General features: G+C 42.2%; 1 protein-coding gene across 1 annotated transcript in view; it reads left to right on the forward strand.

Annotated features, from left to right (window-relative positions):
- The first annotated feature begins 1,735 nt into the window (after nucleotides 1-1,735).
- Nucleotides 1,736-19,894, forward strand: part of BMP3 (bone morphogenetic protein 3) — a 28,154-nt gene continuing 9,995 nt past the window's right edge. The window contains exons 1-2 of the mRNA XM_077882658.1: nucleotides 1,736-2,060; nucleotides 17,878-18,788. Of these exons, the coding sequence (XP_077738784.1) occupies nucleotides 1,736-2,060; nucleotides 17,878-18,788 (1,236 nt within the window). The remainder of the gene's footprint in view (nucleotides 2,061-17,877; nucleotides 18,789-19,894) is intronic.

The raw sequence follows: 19,894 nt of genomic DNA on the forward strand, positions 1-19,894 counted from the left end.
CCACTGTGATCTGGGAGCCTATCTTCCTTTTGGTAAGCCCCCACTCTGCTCCCAAGGAGGGGACGGATAGCACGACAGATGTTCACTAAGGGTCTTACTGCACCAGGCTGTGCTCCCTGCTAAGAACATTTCCATAACTGTCATATTGAAAAGTCAGTTTAAGTGCTAACTTCATTAATAATAGTGTGGTGAGTAGGGGCCAGGAGTCAGACTTTCTGAGTTTGGAGCTCAGCTGTGTCACCTAGGAGTGTCCTTTTCTCCCCCTCAGTTTCCTCATCTGTAAAAAGAGCTTCCTTGTGAAAATTATTTAAAGATAATACAGGTGAGGGGCACCTGGCTGGCTAGATTGGTAGAGTTTGCGGGTCTTGGTTTCAGGGTTGTAGGTTCGAGCTCCACCTTGGGGGTAGAGGTTGCTTTAAAAAAAATACAGGTGAAACATAAAGCATAATGAGTGTCTAGGGCCTGGGGAGTGTGGGGTAAATGTTAACTAAGAGTTTGACCTCCACTTTACAGCCAAAAAAAGAATGAGCACAGATCTCAGAATGAGAAACCGTAAGCGCTTGCTCTGGATTCCTGGATGTCCCAGAAGTGGTTGTTTCATCCCTAGCCACCGTCCTACAGAGAAACCCCTTAAGGGGAATGAAGTGGTGGAGTGGGTGTTGTGGCACGTTTGCTTGTTTATCCGTCCTTAAGGAGGATTGACTCACACCTATTTTCCTCCCGGGGGGGTGGGGTGGGGGGGGAGATGTGAAGCGAAGATGTGGCAGAGGAGGAGCTGTGATGGGTGAGCCCTCGGAGAGACAGGAGGGGTGGCACCCAGGCACAGGTGCAGGGTGCACAGCTTGATAAGGAGAGGCTCCGGAAAGGAAGCAAGCAAGGCTGGTGCGCGCACCTTGATTTTGTTTGGTATCAGAGGAGAAAGAGACTAGGAGGAAGTTTATTCGCCTCTGCCCTCTTGAAGGCCTGGGCGCAATCAATATTCTTGGAGGGATCAAAACACACCCTGTGCCTTCTACCCGTTCTTCCTGGATCTTCTCCTTTTCCCCCTCCTCTCCCAGGCACCCCACCCCTACTTCCTCTTCTCTCTCTCCCCCTGCTGGTTCGCTGGCTACTTCCCCTCCCTCCTCTCCTCTCCTCCTCTCCGGGCTGCAGCAGGGTGCAGGCTGCCTACAGGGCCAGGGCGAGCGAGCCTGGCCGCGGAGCGTACGGAGCGGCCGAAGAACCAAGTGGTCTCTCTCTCTCTCTCTCTCTCTCTCTCACACACACACACACACACACGCACACACACGCACACACACTCAAAACTCTTCGGACCTGCCGCACCGCTGCTGCTCCAATCCCTGGAACAGGCGAGCGAGCGAGCGCCCTCCGGACCGCTGCGCGCACCCAGACCCGACGCAGCGCTAGTGCCCTTCCCCAGCGGCCGTCTGGGCCGGGTGTTCTGGAACATAGAGAGGAGAAGGCGCTTAGGATCAGACCCTGGAGACACCCGGGCCACACGCGCCACGGCGGCAGCTCTTCCTGGGCGCCCCGGCGAGGACGGCGCCCGCAGCGCCCTGCGCGGGGAGCCCACCTGCGGCTCTGCGGTCCGCCCGCGCGGACGGCGGCTCGTCGGGGTCCCGCTGCAGCTCGCCGCCGCTAATTTGAGGTCCAGCCCCCGGGATCCGTCGCGGCCCCGGAGCGCCTGTCCCCAGCCCGCCTCGCGGGGAGCGCGCGCGCGGCGCCGGGTCCCGGTATGGCTGGGGCGCGCGGGCTGCTCTGGCTGTGGCTGGGCTGCTTCTGCGGGAGCCTGGCGCGCGCCGAGAGGCCGAAGCCCGGTCTCCCGCAGCTGCACGGCGCCGGGTCCGGAGACCGCGCGGCAGGTGGTGGCTCGGGCCCGGTGCTGCGGCCGCTCGACAAGGTGTCCGAGCACATGCTGCGGCTCTACGACAGGTACAGCGGCGGCGGCGGGGCCCGGGCGGAACGCGCGCGGGGGGCCTCGGAGCGGGGCTCGCAGCCCGCGCGCCCCCAGCCCCTGCGCGAAGGCAACACGGTCCGCAGCTTCCGAGGCGGAGCAGCAGGTGAGTGCCCAGGCGCCCCCTCTCCGCGCTCGCGCCGCAGGTGGGTCCGGGGACACCCCCTCCCCGGCTTTCTCGCCCGCCCTCTGCTCGCGGACGCTACTTAGAGACGCCGGGGCCGTTGCCCACCGAGCCCGCGTCGCGCCGGCGAGTAGGCCCAGCTGCAAAGCCCGAATTGAGAGGGAGATCTGGAGAGAAGCAAGGGCCGAGCAACCGAGTAGGTCAGGGGGAGGCTGCGGGAGCTGCCCGGAACGGGGGAAGGGGCCACCCCATGGCCGGCGGAGCCCTCCTGCGCTGGGCGTCCGGGGCCCCCCTGGGGCGCCCCGTGCTGGGGCTCCTAAGCCAGCCAGCCAAAATTCCCTTGGACCGGGCTTGAGCCACGTTTACCCAAAGGCAGATGTCATTTTATGCCAACTCCGGGGCACCAGAGGGGAAGGTCCCACTCGGACGAGGCGCCTTCCCTCGCCTTCTGGACCGCGGCTTCTCCAGGCCTCGCACCCCCCTTGGGTCGCGCCCCCCGCGTTACTGCAGCGGCCGCTCCCTATTCGCTGGCCGCTCGGTGGCAAACACACAAGCTGAACCAGGTGGTCGGGTGTTTCCATTATTTAAAACCCATCTGGACAAACGGAGGTTGTACCTAGTCTAACCTGGGAGGAGTTGAGGGGTGGGGGTGGCCCGCGGGGGAGGTAAACACCTCCTGGAGTCTGCGGATGAAAATCTGCTCATCCCATTTTTCATCACACGCACAGATCACTGCAGACTGAAAGCCCGGGCTTAGCAAGGTTCCCCCTGTCCCCTGTGGCGAGCGCATCACTGGCGCTAACAGCCTGCCTCCCTGGTGCTAACAGCCCGAGGGAAAGTTTCCTGGACACTGACCCGGTTTCTGTACGCTTTGAAGACGCATCTGGGCTTTTTTGTCCACCACATTCACGATAAAGGGAAATGTAACTGCAGAGCCTATCTTCAGCGAACCGTTGAAAAATAGCCAAGAATCTTCAAGTAAGGAGGCCTTGACTCATGCTCTATCACTTCTGTCCGAATCACTAGAAAGAAATTTCCCAAAGCTTTGATACGCAGGACTCCCGGAAAAAAAAGGAAAACCAAAGCATCCATCAAGGAAAGCCCTTGGTTGACACTGTAAATACACTCTAGAGCTCCTAGGCATGGTGACTTTTACAATAAATGTGAATTATGCTTTCTAATGCAGAAGTCTTTCACTAGAGTCTGACCTGAACCAGATTTTACTTTGTCCTCAAAACCGTGAGTGTAATCCGTAAGGGGCTGCCCTCTGCTCTGGGTTATCCACAGTATGCCAGCCACTTGAGGAGGCTGTCCTGGCAGCGGACCACTCCAGTCAATGCCCCCTTTAGTTCAGTGCAACTCTGAGGGCAGAGCTCAAGGAAGGAACAGTGTGGGAGCAGCAGGAATAGGGAAGAAGTTGGGGGGGGGCAAGGCAGGTGGCAGTAATGAAGGTCCCCAAGTCACTCTTAGCTTGATAGTCCTTTTCTTCCTGGTATTCTCTGCGAGTAGCTAAAGCACCCGAGAGATGAATAGCTTTTTTTGGTATCAACAAGTTTCATTTTTAGCATGAATCATAAGGTTGGGAGGTGGAATGTGAGTTTGTTTCACTCACACCCATTACCCGGTTGTTTGTTTCTTTTAGGCTGAGTGAACCATGCGTAGGAGATGGATAAGGATCTGAATAAGGCAGGCCCCATGTACGTTTGGGCTTCAGCTCATTCTGTGCATTATACTTTCTAGCGTCCCTTACCAGCCTCACTGGTCTTACACCAGCAAATAATAAACTCTGATAGGGAGGCCAGAAGTTCCTTTGAAATGATGAATTGCAGTTTGAAGCATCTATACAAGGTTGTGTGCCCTGATAAGAAAAGTAATCCCTTGGGCAGCCCTGGTGGCGCAGCGGTTTAGCACCGCCTGCAGCCCAGGGCGTGATCCTGGAGACCCTGGATCGAGTCCCACGTCAGGCTCTCTGCATGGAGCCTGCTTCTTCCTCTGCCTGTGTCTCTGCCTCTCTCTCTCTCTCTGCATCTCTATGAATAAATAAATAAATAATCTTAAAAAAATTAAAAAAAAAAAAAAAAAAAAAAAAAAAAAGAAAAGTAATCCCTTTAGCATCCTAGAGACCGTCTTAATGACTTATTCATCAAACGTAGACACTGGTTTTTGTGAAAGCTTAAGTGTCATGTTACTGCATCGACGGAGGCTCCTGGAGAGGTGGTTCATGTTGGACCTTTTCCAAGAGTGTTTAGTTACTAACACACTAAAAAGACCTTATTATAAGGCAGTTCTGGCTCTAAGAAGGCACGACTTCAGGAAGGTGCTAAGGCTTTGTCTCGTGACATATGTTCCTATGTAAGTGAAAGATGCAGTCTGCTTTAATAAATCAGATATGTTTTCTGGTCCCTGGTGTTTAGGTTTCACAACATATAGGCTTCTCTGTAGCAGCGATGTTACAGATTTTAGTGGAGGGTCAGGTGGTGTGCTGTATATATGCAGTGGTTGCTGATCCCGCAGACTTTCCGAGTGCTTATTCAGGCTGAGTTATAGCCTTAGAGCACTATTTGCTCCTTGGAACATACCTGATTAAAATTATTTATTGTTCTAAATCTAGAATATCTTTGGTTGAAATTTAGCTGCTGTGGTATCCCTCTGATTACTTTCTACTTAAATCATTACTTGATGGTGGGTGGCATTCATCCTAAATACACTCTCTGCTAACCCCTTTTTCTCCTCCCTCAATGCTATGCAGTCGGCGTGCCAAAACCGTAAGTTTGGAACACTCGTGAGTCTTTTTGTGATGTGTAAAGGTTTACATAAAGATAGGTTTTATCTTTCCCTTTGTAAAAGGTCATTTACAAAACTATTGGTGACAGAGAAGTTTAGCTTTATAAAAATATACCATCTTTGAAGGAAGGCAAGAGGCATATGAAATCAGCTTTTATTTTGATCTCAGTTTAAGTTGTTCCTGGCTACTATGTAATAAAAGAAGAGTATTTTACATGAGGTTTTCTCCTGGCTTGATCCTTTAAGATATATATTTTGTGTTCATTAGTTTCTCATCATTCCCATAGTCACTCTTCTTTTTCTTACCCATAAATTTAACTTCTTTAGGAAAGTGATTAAAGCACACATGTTCTTACTAGGAAAGTATCATTATTTTAATTTATGACATATAACTACAAAAAGATTGTATTTCAGTGGATATTTGTCACCTTTTAAAAAAAAATCACACAAACTTCATAGGTAAAACAAAACTGAAGTAATCGGGACCCAAAAGTGAATATCGTCCTTTAATAAGAAAGGGAAGAGTCTCTCCTACCATGACCAAAACTCTTTAAAAATAAAGTATTTTCATTTGATGTGTTTCTGAAGTACAAGGCTAAATGATAAGGCTTTGGGAGAGATAAAGTTAAGGGCAGAATGAGCATTCTAATAGGATAGAATAAGCATTCCTGTGAAATACATGGGCCTGTGAGTGAACATCATTTTTGATGGGTTTAATGGCAAGAAAATGTAATAGCTTTATTAAAACATAGTTATCTTAAAATTTTTGGCACCTAGAAGCTAGGCTTGAAATTAAAGAGTACTCAGGTTATCTAATGTTTTCATTCAAAGGACAGTAGTACATTCTGGAGAAGCAGAGCTGGATGTGCAACTGCTTTGAATTACACACTGCTTTGAATACATGATAGCTCCCAATGAAGTTTTTACTGTAATAGTCAAGAGAGCTTTACAATCTCTGACATTTCAAAATCCATATTGCCAACCATGAATTCTTGATTATCCATACTAATGGAAAAGAGGAAGAGAATGAGTTACATGAAAAAATTATTTAAATCTAGCGTTTTAGTATAGTCAGACACACTCAAAGAGACCAAGAGACCGCGAGGGTCAATGAAAAAAAAAATCCCCTAAGTGGATAATTCACTCAGGAAATAGTTCTACATTAAAAATATGTATATAATTAAGAATATATCAAGAGGGTTACATACATTTTATCTAAGCAGTGGAAGTTTATAAGCATTTGACTGACCCAGTTTAGATATCTCTAAAAATTAAATAAGGACATGAATGTCTAATCTGTTCTCAGCATTTTGGAATTATGCAAGTTTGTATTTAGAAGAGGCTTTAAGGAAAGCAAGTTCAACCCCCTTATATGCAAGAAGAATTGGTTGTCATGATGTATTTACCAGACAATTTTTCAAACATACTCCACTCATCTCAAAACCTATTATTTCTAATAGTCTAGTCTAATTTTCTAGAAGGAAATTTTGTAAAAAGGGGTCTTTGGAAGATGTTAATAGGCATTACATAAAATTGGGTCTTGTGGTCAAATAGGTTTGGAAAAAATTATAATTTTTACTTACTGTGGGAACTTTTGGGGCCACTAAATGCTAGTGAGTCCCCTTAAGAGTGGATCATTTACTCCCTGAGTGAGCATTTCACAGAATTGTGGTTCTAAGATATCTAGTTGGGGAACCACTGGTTAAGAGCCTTCTTAATTTCTCAGAAAAGGATGATATACAAAATTCAAGTAAATATCACAACCGAAAACTGTCTCATTTCTCATTTCCCGATTAGCACCTATCTCAGGATGTTTTCTTACACTGTTACTTTTTTGGGCTCAGGTTCAGTTGCCACTGTACCGCCTTCCTGCTTTCATGTTTTCAACTTCTCTGGATGGAATTGTAGAGTCTCACTGTCTTTAAATTTCCATTTTGTCTGTTTCTGTATGAATTCTCTTTCTTTATTTTCTTCCAAAGGGTTAATATTCATTATTTCACAACCAGTGTTATGCTTTTAACAGAAAAGCTGCTTTATTTGTGGAAAAATTCACTGGAGACCATACACATCACTTTATGTTTCATCACCACTAATATCTTGATGAAAGACACATGCAAGACACCTATCAAATCCCTTATATAATCACCAATGTGTGTTGTATTTATTAGACATAACAAAAATCATGCCTATCAAAAAACAAAAAGCCTAGTGAAAATTATTGAGCAACTTTGCATATACTTTCTATTCACTACTCAGAATTTTTTTTCAACAACATCAAGACTTTTCTCCCCAAATTTGGATGGTTTTCCCATTTATTCAATTTGTATATCCTAGTAATCAGTATCTTAATAACTTGATTTTGGTGGGAGTAGTGGAAATAAATTTGGCATCATCACAAATAGTCTCAGCTTGAACTTGCCTATGCCAGATTTCAATTCAGAGTGCTCTGTTATGATTATGTTACGAACCCATGAACATAGAATTATGTAATGGAAACACTGACATAGTATTAATCAAGTGACACAAGTATACCAGGATAATATCTACTTTGGATAGTAAATGAAGGCAATGTAACTGAAGAGCACTCATATATGGAATATATTTGGAAATGCGTAAAGTTGCTAGTCTATTCACATGCTAGTAGTGCTGTGTCCTACCATGTTGGTGGTACCTGAAGCAGTACTTTCGGTAACACACTCTTCAGGGAACTGGGTGATGGGCATGAGCAATGGGTGTTATACTATATGTTGGCAAATCGAACTGAAATAAGAACAAATGTAAAAAAAAAACCCCATACTTTTCAGGGATGGTATGTTTAAAGGCATAGATGCCTCTATTTATTTAAAACACCTATACATATAAATCATAGAGTCTATTGAGCATGGGGTGTTTATTGGCTCCTTCAATAATGGACCTACCTTTAAGACCATCATTTCTTGGTGCAGAACCACGGTAAATGCAGTGCCTAGATTTTATTTGGGCACACTATGAATAAACATTTTGGACAAATTTTGAACAAAATTTTTGGACTACTGTGTTACCATCTTCAGCATGGACTTCTTACTTTACTGATTGAAGTCTATTAAATATTCCTTTTATAAAATAAATGCATCCAATAATTGTAGAAATACAAGATCTTTTGTCCAATCCTCCAATTTTACCATTAAAACAACTGAGACCCAGCATGATCTCATTTGTTTTTCTTTCAAAGAACATTTTAAAATTAAAATATTGCATGGTATTAAGCAAAAGACTATTTGAATTAAGTGTAACTGCTATACTTAGGCATGGGTTAAGGAAAATGGTTTTCAAGTAAAGAAGAGATTCCTGGTATTTTAATTTTTCTATTATCTGAGTCTGAGTTAAGAGATCTAGTGGCTAATCTTGGCTGAATTGCTAATTGATAAAGATATCTAATGTAGCTAGCCTCAGTTTCTTCATCTAACAAATGATTAAGTCATACTTACTGTGCCAGCCTCACAGAAAGATGGTAAAACTCAACTGAAAAAAATGAATCTGAAAATTCATTAAAAGTTTAGAAGCTCTATATAAATGAAATATTCTTAAATCTTAAAAGGTATCTCTCTCTAGCTTCTCACAAGCCTTATACATACCTAAACTGTTGCTCATGTGCAATTGTTTATAACACAAAGGATATAATTTCAGCAGCAATGTAAACATAGGGAGGTGGTAGTCCTCTTGTAATACAATCTGTGATATCCCAAATCCACATTCAAGAAGTCACTATTTCTGTCCTGGCCTTGGTGGCTGAATGGAGCAGAGTTGCACCTTTTTATAGTGATTTCTTGAAGTTAATTATTCTAAAATATGGTCTCTGGATTAGCAGTATCAGCTCAACAGGGACCTCGTTGGGGATTTTCCAGCCCACCCAAGACCACCTGAATTAAACTCAGGAGATGGGACACAGAAATCTCTATTTTAATAAGCCATCAAAGTGATTCTGACACATGTTTGAGACACACTCGTCTAAGCTCATGTCCCTAAAGTTTTGAGTATCTTATAACCAGCATCTGAAATCTTGGATTGATTAAAGTGTCTGGTCTCATCTGACATTTTTAGTGGGTCTTTCTGTGGACAAATGGTTTATTAATTTATATAATGGCAAGCTTCTCTCACTTTGGAAGGTATATTCCTGTCTCTTTGGCAGTTTTTCCTCTGGAGTGGACTTCAAAAGAAGTTAATAAAGACTTTTTACCCTTCTTTCATAGCTGCAGAGTTTGGGGCCTAATAGATTTGCTAGAAAGAGGACATGGGACAGGGATCTGTAAAGCAAGTCTCTGAAGCACAAAGAGCACGTCTCATTTCCTTCTTGTGTTCTGAGGACCTGGTATAGTTTGCCACATAACAGGCACTCAATAAATATTTCAGTTGAGCTAAATGAGATGTTCAGGGGACCAGATAAGAAGAGATAGTAGAAAAGCTATCAGCCAACCAAAGGATCCTTTAAAAATAAACTTGCCACGAATGAAGATCCCATGAGGCATTTTACTGTGTATATGTCACATGGCAGTGCTATTCTACTTTATATACAACTCTTCTAATAATGCCTCTTTTCTGATGAACTGAAAGGAAACGCTATATGGTACTTCTATCCAAGAAGGGCTTCTGCTGACTTTGAAAAGTTGAAAAAACTTGGAAGTTTTTTTACTTTGGTGTTAAGTGGGAAACATTTTTGAATCTGGTAAGTTTACACAGTTGTTCATTCAACACATTTGACAAATATTTTTCAGGATATAAATACTCCAGACCATTCAAAGTACTAGGAGTTCAAAGATTTATTGGGACATGGGTCTCCCCTCTGAGAGCTCACAGTCTAGGAATGCCCTCAGGTGGAGGCTAAGGGTAGATAAACTGATTAAAGAACGTTTTGTTATTCTAGAAGAACGTAACATTATTATCATCCTTGGCCATGTTTTACTTTGGACATAGGGAATGGTTGTCTTGAAACCCCATAAAACTCAGTTGTTTGACTGGCACTCTGCAAGAAAAACAAAATTCTGTGACTTCGCGTTCTATTTAGAGTCTCCATCTCGCCTTGCCTGAGAGCTGAAGGTGACAGAGAGAAGCTGCTATCTGGACTCGGTAATATGCAAGCATTCAGCCAGTGGTTGGGGGTGGAGGTGGCTCTTTCCTAGGCACCCCTGGCATTTCTAGCAGCTGTACTTTGTTTGGAGAAAGAAGGAGGGGGAAAAAATTTGTCCTTAGTTACATATTTTCTGTATGAGTAAAATGTTTTCCCTGCTTTCTGGGGATTTAACTAATCATCAAGATTTCATTTAGTCTATTTGTTTTAAAATCAGACTTTACATAGAAAGCTTTCCATTGTATGTTCTAATTCCCTTTGAAAACATTCTGTGTGGGCCAGCACGAAGGTGAACTTCCACTTACCACTCCCTGGGCACCGCCTCAATGACTCCAGGACAGGAGCCGAACCGTCACGATGGCACGGCAGGTCCTAAGTTATAGTTTCCTCAACTGAGTCCTTGGTTTCATTAGGTTCAAGTGCTTTGTTTTCAGATGAAAACAGACATAAATCATCTGCCTTTATCTATTAATCAAACTCCTAAAGAAAAAAAAAAAGTCTATATAGTTAATAGAAGAGCTGGGCTCCTCTCCAAAATCAATGTTAACTTGCTGGTTCTTCATTTTTGCATTTCTACAATGAATAGGTTGGATTCAGTCTGTTTATTCATGAAAGAAGCATTTACTGAGCACTGCTCTAAGTTAAGTCCTATGCTTGGGGCTGAAGAGTCTGATAAAGTTACTACGGGATCTTCCTTTAAGAAGTTTCTGGTCGTAGGAAGGAAAGGAACAATAATATGATGAAAATCATATTAGAAGCAGAGCTCCAACCGAAGGCATGCATTGTCACGACAAGCGTACCTCAAGAGGTGGTGCCTCTGCTTTGCCTTAAAAAAAGCAAGTCTGGATTATCAAGAAGAATGGGGCGGGTGAAGGCATTCAATGGGGCGGGAGAAGCGGCAGCAGGTGCAAAATCCTGACAGGTGTGCAAAGAGGAGTCTAGCCCAAAACTCACCTGACTTCTGAAGCTTATTTAAATTCACAAATCTTTCGACTCTAGAAAATTCGAAATAAGAAGATAATGCCAATGGCAATCCTAACTAGACTGCAATTGATGTATTCCCAGAAAAAAAAAAAAAAAAAAAATCCAAGTTTGTGCTAGTGCCAGCAAACAGTAAGAAAACAGCACCACCTATCGGTAGTTCTATTTTGGCATCAAAACATTTCCTTAGGAAGAGCTGAAAATAAAGCCTGTTGCAGGTCCTTGCAAGGGATCTGAGAGGTTACCTAATGCATCTCTCATACCTCCACACCATAAAGACATCCTCCTGTAATGGTCTTGAATTAGGACTACCTTATGTTTGCCCACTCCCCCAGACGGGTCTCACCGTCATACTAGACACATAGAAAGTCATTCCTTACACACACTGTTCTGGATTCTGTCTCCATTCAACTATCGCTTTTAGACTTCAGTCTCATCTCTGACCCTGGAAAGAAAAACCCTTTGATCGCTCTTCAGCCTCTCAAGTATTTATAACCAATTTTCATATCATCCTTTTTTTTTTTTTTCCTTCAAGCCATGTCTCAATTTATTCAATTCAAACTTGTAAGACATAGTTTCCAGGCCCTTCGCTATCTTGGTTACTCTCTCCTGTATCAATGAACTGGTTAAAATGAGGGCACCCAGAATGAAGTATGCAACTAACTCTAGGTGTAATTACATCTATGTGGCAGTCAATGTCTCCTGGTACCCGAAGACTACAAACAGCCTGAAAATGAATAAGCTATTGCTTTTTTAACCGGATAAAACCCACCGTTGGTTTTTATATTATTATGATGTCAGTTTGTTCCTATTAATCAGAAGCTATGCCTCAGGTTTCTAGTTCAAAATAGGTATCAGAATCTTTCAGAAGAAAAGAAAAGGTGAGCACTACAGCATTTTTTGCACATTGATACTTGAACATATCATACCTGTGTCTGTAGAGAAAACTGTACCACTCCCAGAGAAGAGAGAGAAGCCTACCTCAAAACTCCTGTTATTACCTACATGAAGACTCTCACTTGAAAAGTTAAATTAATTTTAAAAATCTATTAAATAAAAAGCATGAGAGTAATTGAATAGATACTATCACTTCGTTCTACTTGCAGGGAGGTATTTATCTCCTTATTTTTTTCTCTATACTCATTCGATCATTGTAATGAAGTTATTTGTTGAGTCATTTGGAGGGCAAGAGCATTAACTTGCCCAGAAAATTAAATATTTGAAGGTGAAAGAAGGCAAAAATACAGGACAAGTTGGAGAAGTCAAGAAATGTTTTTTTGGTTTTTTTTTTTTTTTTTTTTTTTTTTTTTTGCAAAATGGTTGAGACTTCTAGCTTATTGTTAAAACAAAGTGGGAGAGAAGGTCATCTAGAACAGCCAGGGATAGTGCATCACCATCAACCCCCCACCCCACCCACGTCAAGTGCTGGGCATGATACAGCACATAGAGTTAGGAGCTGAATGTAAATTGGCTACTCCTTTTCTGAATTTAAGTAGCTTAGATAGATGTCTGTTAGGATTTCAAAAAAACTAGATTAATTTAGGACATTTTAATATATTTCTGCTTAAAATATTGGACATATTGCTATGCAAAAGCATCCAGATATACAGCATTGCATGCTGCCAGAATGGGCTCCTTCTGGTTCCCCACCTCCAACAACCCTTCTTTTCCCTTCAATCTTAAAAGTCTGGTTCAAAGGTTAACTCTTCCCTGTGTATCCTTCCCCTTAGTCAGGGCGGAGTTAATTGCTCCCTTTGATGCTGCTCCAAGAGCATAGTTAACACTTTTGACAGCAAGCAGCATCCAGCATTGTCATGGTGTAGGTAGGTGTCATGGTGTAGGTGCACGTTGCTACTTTAACACCCCCCCACACACCCATCATTCTGCCACGGTGTGGACACTGGTGGGTGTTTGTGCAGCCCTGAGACCCAGTCCAGGGACCAGCCCCTAGTAGGCGTTCGACTCATATGTGTTTAAGTGAAACATTTGTTTTGCTTCGGTTCTGGTTCCTTGTTGGCTGTAGTGGATGTATCTGTGTACTACACAAATAACACAACTGAAGCTGTGTAGAGAATCGATGTGCCATCAAGCACTCTTGCTAACCTGCCCATTTAACTCTTTTAACTCTATTGTAGAGCAGTTTGCTAATTTTAGACTTCAGACTGCAGATTGAAAGGATTAGCCACAGCTGGAGGGAAGATTAAAAAGTAATCACCAAGGGCAGCCCGGGTGGCTCAGTGGTTTAGCGCCGCCTTCAGCCCAGGGCCTGATCCTGGAGACCTCGGATCGAGTCCCACTTGGGCTCCCCGAATGGAGCCTGCTTCTCCCTCTGCCTCTCTCTCACCAATAAATAAAATCTTTAAAAAGAAAAAAATAATCACCAAAATTATCTAATGTTCTTGGTAAAGGAAAGTCTGTTGCATTCCAAAAAGGGAACCTTTTGCCTAACTTACTTTTTGGTTTGAGTATTCATGTTTAGCAAAAATCCTAATTTTTCTGTGCATTTTGAAAAAAAAATAGATGCCTTTTTTCTTTCCTTTTGGACAATATGACTATAAAAGTGTGGTTATCCTGGACTACCAGTGTCCAGTAGAAATTTAATTTGAGCCACAAATGTGAGCCACATAGGTAATTTAAGATTTTTAGTGGCCACACTTAAAAATATGAAAAGCAACAAGTGAAATTAATTTTAATCTTATATTATTATACTGAAAATGTTCTGTACCCAATTCTCATGTGGGTGAAGTGGGTCAGAAGTTCCCCACACCAACAAGCAATTCTCAGACACCAGCAGGGTATCTGAGAATTCAAGTTAATCTCCCTGGAGATAGTATAAGATCCCACAGGCAGAGGGCTCAGCCCCACCAGACCACCCCTCCACTTCAGATGCCAGTCACCAGCCCTGGAGGTAGCTACAGATTGGAAGTTCCAATGAACACCTCCTTGGGTTTCCATTAATTTGCTAGAACAGGGATCCCTGGGTGGCTCAGCGGTTTAGCGCCTGCGTTGGTCCAGGGCGTGATCCTGGAGTCTCGGGATCAAGTCCCACATGAGGCTCCCGGCATGGAGCCTGCTTCTCCCTCCTCCTGTGTCTCTGCCTCTCTCTCTCTCTCTATGTCTATCATAAATAAATAAATAAATCTTTAAAAAATTTTTAAAAAATTAATTTGCTAGAACAGCTCACAGAAGTCAAGAAATCCATTTGCTTACTAGATGATCAGTTTATTATAGAAGGATATAACTCAGGAACTGCCAAATGGAAGAGATGCATAGGGCAAGTTATGGGGCAAGGGTATGGAGATTCCATGCCCTTCCTAGGCATGTTGTTTTCCCCAAATCTCCATGTATTCACCAGCCTGGAAGCACTCTGAACACCAATTCTTTTGGGTTTTTATAAGGCTTCATAATACAGGCATGATTGATTAAATCATTGGCCATTAGTGATGGCTTCAATCTCCAGGTCCTCTTTCCTCCCTGATCAGTGATGAGACCAAAAATTCCAACCCAATCAGTGGGTTGGTTCCCCTGTCAACCAACCCCTTTTCCTACCAGTCCTCTAAATTCACCGCATTAACATAACAAAAGGCACCTGTACAGATCTCTTAGGCAATACCAAGTGTTTTAGGGGCTCTGTGCCAAATATGGGACAAAGATCAAATAAATATACTTATTATAAATCACAATATCATACTATTTAATTCAAGATATCCAAATGTTATCATTTTAGCATACAATCGATTATAGACTTCTATTCATGTGATATTTTACATTCATTTTTGTGTTAAGTTTTTGAAATCCAAGTGTATTTTACGCTTAACAGTATATTTCAGTTTAACCTTAAATGGCTCATCATTCTGTACAGCACGATGCTAGTTAGCTAACATTCCCTGAGTTTTTTCTATGTGTTATGTGCTTTACCTGCATTCTGTCAATTAATTCTCACAACTCTGCAGTTGATACTGTTGGGCTGTTTTTACAAATGAGCAGATTTAAGGAGCTTAGGTTATTTGCCCAAGGACAGCCAGTGGGTGTGGTGGAGCTGGGCCTGGGCCATAAGGCTTGGACTTCAAAATAGTGTACTGAGCTAAAATGAAAGCCATCACAAGAGGCGGTATGGAAGATTCTAAAGCATTTACGAGAGGATATTGAAGATTAGACACGGGTGGAGGCTGCTTAACAGAAGGTCACAAGGTGTCTGGAAACATGTTTGAAAGAAGGAAACTTTTTTTTTTTTTTTTTTTTTTGAGGAGGAGGAGGAGGAGGAAACATTTTGAAACAAAATGTTGGGGGAAGGAGTACTATTACTTTACCCATTAAGATGCTACCATCCAGACCCCTGCAGTTCATTTTTCCCTTGCCAGAATGTTTGGCAACCATTCCATTGCCACATACTTAGAACAGAGACTTCTCTTCCTTCCATTTTAAACTTCCATCTGCTACAAGAAGTTTGGGTAAAAGTATACGCTATGGTGACTGGTATGAATTAAGGCTAGAGTCTCTGAACAACCCTGATGCCATGGCTTTGTTATAAAGGTCTGTAAAATATTATCCTGGTGTCATGGATTATACAAATGTGCACAAATGGCAGTTTCCTCCTTTCCTTTCACAGAGTGTTAAAAATGAGTAAAATATGTTTCCCATTGCACTTCCCTTGTGCTTGGGGACTCAATGAACTCATTTTAAGTTCCCACATCTTTATAAAAATGTTTTGTTTTACTGAAATATGTTTTTGATCAAGAACATAATTTCACGATTGCGTGTATGTTTCTAAAACCAATATATATATGGAACAAGTGCATGGAGGAGGGCTCCAGCTCTGGTGACTGATCCGAGGACTGGGCATTCTTGGGTTTAGCCTTACCACCAACTTGGTAGATGATCCTAAGAGAAGGAACCAACCCCCTGCCCTTACTAATCAATCTCTTGTTGTGTTTGTTCTGTTGCTTTCTCTCATTTTTGAAGAGTTGAAACACAATTGACCGATTTCGATACTTTCATCAAACCACAAAGAAAATTCAACTCTTAAGTTGTTGGGAGGTCATAAACTCCAGGCAAGCTCTACAACAGCATTACTTCTGTGTGATAATTTCAATGTGTGGCTCATCATTTCACATAAATTACCTGAATATTAAAATGTATGGTTTTGCTTACCTACCTTCATCCTACACTGTAAACTTTGTGAGGCAAGTAGAAGATATAATCCCCATAATACGGTCAATGCTAGCACTAATAACAATCATAATTTATATTTAAGAAACACTTACTGGGTGCCTTAAGAACTGCTTTACACACATCTAATTTAATTCTGATGGCAGGAGAGGTAGGTATGGTCTCCACGTAATGAATGAGAACACTAGCATAACCAAAGCGGCTGAGCCAGGGCTTGAACCAGGGTGAGTCTATTCCCACCAGTGCTCAGAGCCAATAGGCTATACACGACCATAGATAAGAAGCTATTGCAATCCTGTGCCAAATTTATAGGACTAGTTCTTGGTAGTCTTATAATGAAAAGACAGAGCTCTCAGCTCTCACACCAGTAAGTTTACTGCTGTGTTATAACTTTTACACTTCCGTACTGCTTCAGTAAAGGAAACAAACAGCAAATTAGTAAACATGACTGATCTTGCTTTAATCTTTCTCTAGCTTCTAAAATTACCCCTGTCATCTTTTTTGTTTGTTTAATGTTTGTTGAATTATGAAATTCACATAACATAAAATTAACTATTTTTTAAGTGAACAATTCAGCATTTGATACCTTTGCGATGTTGTACAACCACCAAATCTACCTATTTCCAAAATATTTCTGTGATTCCAGAATAAGTCCTCCTACCCACTAAGAGATTTTTTTCCCCATTCTGCACGCCTCCAGCCCCTGGAAAAACATCAGTCTGCATCCTGTCTCCATGGATTTACCTGCTCTGAATATTTCGCATAAATGGAATCATACACTATGTGACCTCTTGTATCTTCTTTCATTTAACATGATGTTTTCAAGATTCCTCCACATTGTAGCATGTATCAACTTTTCATTACTTTTAATGGCTAAATAATATTCTACTGCATGGATATATCACTATTTGTTTAGCCATTCACATGTTGATGGACTTTTATGCTGTCTCCACCTTTGGATATTGTGAATAGTGGAACTATGCATATATATGTACTTGTCTGAGGATCTGTTTTCCATTTTTTTGGCTACAGAGGAATAGAATCGTGCAGTCATGTAATACTTCTGTGTTTAACTTTTGGAGGACCTGCCAAACGTTTCCACATCAACTGAAGCATTTTATATTCCAACCAGCAATGTAGAAGTGTTCCTGTTTCTTCACATCCTTGCTAACACTTATTTCGTTTTTTATTACTATAGCCAGGCTAGTGTATGTCAAATGGTACCACAGTGTGGTTTTTATTTATATCTCCCTAATGATTACTAATGTTGAGCATTTTTCCATGTGCATTTTTGGCCCTTTACATATCATCTTCAGAGAAGTGTCTTCTTGATTCTTTTGCCCAGTTTTATTGATCTCTTTGACCTTCTGATGTTTATTTATATGTTCCGGATACTGCATTTTGTCAGGTATATGATTTGAAAATATTTTCTTCATCCTGTAGGTTGTACAGAGTTTCTTGATGATGTCCTTTGATGCACAAAAAAATTTTAATTGTGATGAAGTCTAGTTTATTTATCTTCTCAGTTTATTTATTTTTTTCTTCTGCTGCTCATATTTTGGGTGTCATTATCTAAGAATCTTTCACCAGATTTAAGGCCATGAAGATTTTACCTGTATGTTTTCTTCTAAGAATTTAATGGCTCTAGCTCTTATATTTGCATCATTAATTCATTGTGAGCTAGTTTTTGTATGTGGTGTCAGGTAGGAGTCCTGTTTACTACTGTTTATTCTTTTTCTTTTTTTTTTTTTTCCTTCCTAGGAACCCTTGGAAGCAAGGGACTGCACATTTTTAACCTGACTTCTCTAACCAAGTCTGAAAACATTTTATCTGCCACACTGTATTTCTATGTTGGGGAGCTAATAAACATCAGCCTGAGTTGTCCAGAGTCCCGAGGATGCTCACATCATGCTCAGAGGAAACACATGCAGATTGATCTCTCTGTGTCTATCCTTAAATCTGACAGAAACCAAAGTCAACTCTTCGGTCATCTTTCAGTAGATGTAGCCAAATCTCATCGAGACTTTGGATCCTGGCTGTCTAAAGACATCACTCAACTCCTGAGGAAGGCCAAGGAAAATGAGGAGTTCCTCATAGGATTTAATATTACCTCCAAAGGGCACCAGCTGCCAAAGAAGAGGTTACCCTTCCCCGAGCCTTATATCTTAGTGTATGCCAATGATGCTGCCATTTCTGAGCCAGAGAGCGTGGTGTCAAGCCTACAAGGGCACCGGAATTTCGCCACTGGAACTATGCCTAAACTGGCTAGCCATATCAGGGCTGCCCTTTCTATTGAACGCAGGAAGAAGCGCTCTGCTGGAGTCCTGCTGCCTCTGCAGAACAATGAGCTTCCTGGGGCAGAGTATCAGTACAGGGAGGATGGGGTATGGGAGGAGAAAAAGCCTTATAAGACCCTTCAGACTCAGGCCCCTGAGAAGACTAAAAACAAAAAGAAACAGAGAAAGGGACTTCACCAAAAGAGCCAGACGCTCCAGTTTGATGAACAGACCCTAAAAAAGGCCAGAAGAAAGCAATGGATTGAGCCTCGGAATTGTGCCAGGCGATATCTTAAAGTGGACTTCGCAGATATTGGCTGGAGTGAATGGATTATCTCCCCCAAGTCCTTTGATGCCTATTATTGCTCTGGAGCATGCCAGTTCCCCATGCCAAAGGTAGCCATTGTTCTCTGTCCTATTCTTCCTACTTGCATAGAGTAGAAAGACGCACTGACTGTGTATTTTCATTTACAAAATCCATCTGGACACTTATTTATTGCCTTCTAATGTGCACTAGGCAATAATGGTTGCACTTGGTTTTTCTTTAATGGTTGTTAACATAATATGAAGTCAGTATTGATATGAAGAAGGATATGAGAAAAAATGTATGTGTGAAATACGTTTTTTGTGTTGCTTCCAAACACAGTGCGTATTCAGCGATGTGGTCTGTTCAGCTATGTGTGAATCTATGCCTGCCTACCTTAAGCAGGCCCCAAAGGACAGAAGGTGATTTTGGAGGGAACAGTCAGAGAATGACTTGATGTCATGGGAAAAGGGAAGGGGAAGACTTAATTGGATTGATGCCTGTGCAGAATATATTTTGATGAATAGTCTCTCATGAGATGGCCCCGGACCCAGCAGGGTCAGGATCAGGGCTGGGCCAGGTAAACTTGCCCATGAAATCCACCAGTTGCTTATTTCATTTGCTTCCCTAATAAACATCAAAAAAGGAAGGTAAAATAGGATATGCTGACTCTATAAGTTTCTTCAAAAACTTACTCCAACTAGTCAGAGCTTACCTGTGTCTCTTCCAAAATCAACAGAAACTGTACTTTATCATATCAGTACTCAGTATCCTGAGGAATATACTCTCAGAAGCTTCCCCCATCCCACCTCTGCCTTGCACGGCAAATCCAAGTGACTCTATTCTCTTTCAATTCAAAGTTAGTAAAATACAGTGATATCCCCTGACCTTCAGTTAAGCTTATCTCCGAAATACTATTCTTAGCTTACAACAGTGTGCATCTCTGCCATACAATAAAATGGGCTGTAGGAATAGAATTGGGAGAAAGAATAGAGTTCGGTACTTTTTGTTCTTTTTCTCAAAACTTGAAATGAATCCACTTTTGCTTCTCTAGAAGAATGAAGAAAAAAATCTTTGCCTCCAAGAGTGAGCAACTTCTGCTTATAACTCTTTAAAGTTTCGTGTTCATGTCCTAGTCCAATGATCATTGGGATGTTAAATAGAACACGTGCACAAAAGTCAGACTGAACAAGGCCAG

This window comes from Canis aureus, chromosome 33, assembly GCF_053574225.1.
Source record: "Canis aureus isolate CA01 chromosome 33, VMU_Caureus_v.1.0, whole genome shotgun sequence".
NCBI classification, from domain to species: Eukaryota; Metazoa; Chordata; class Mammalia; order Carnivora; family Canidae; genus Canis; species Canis aureus.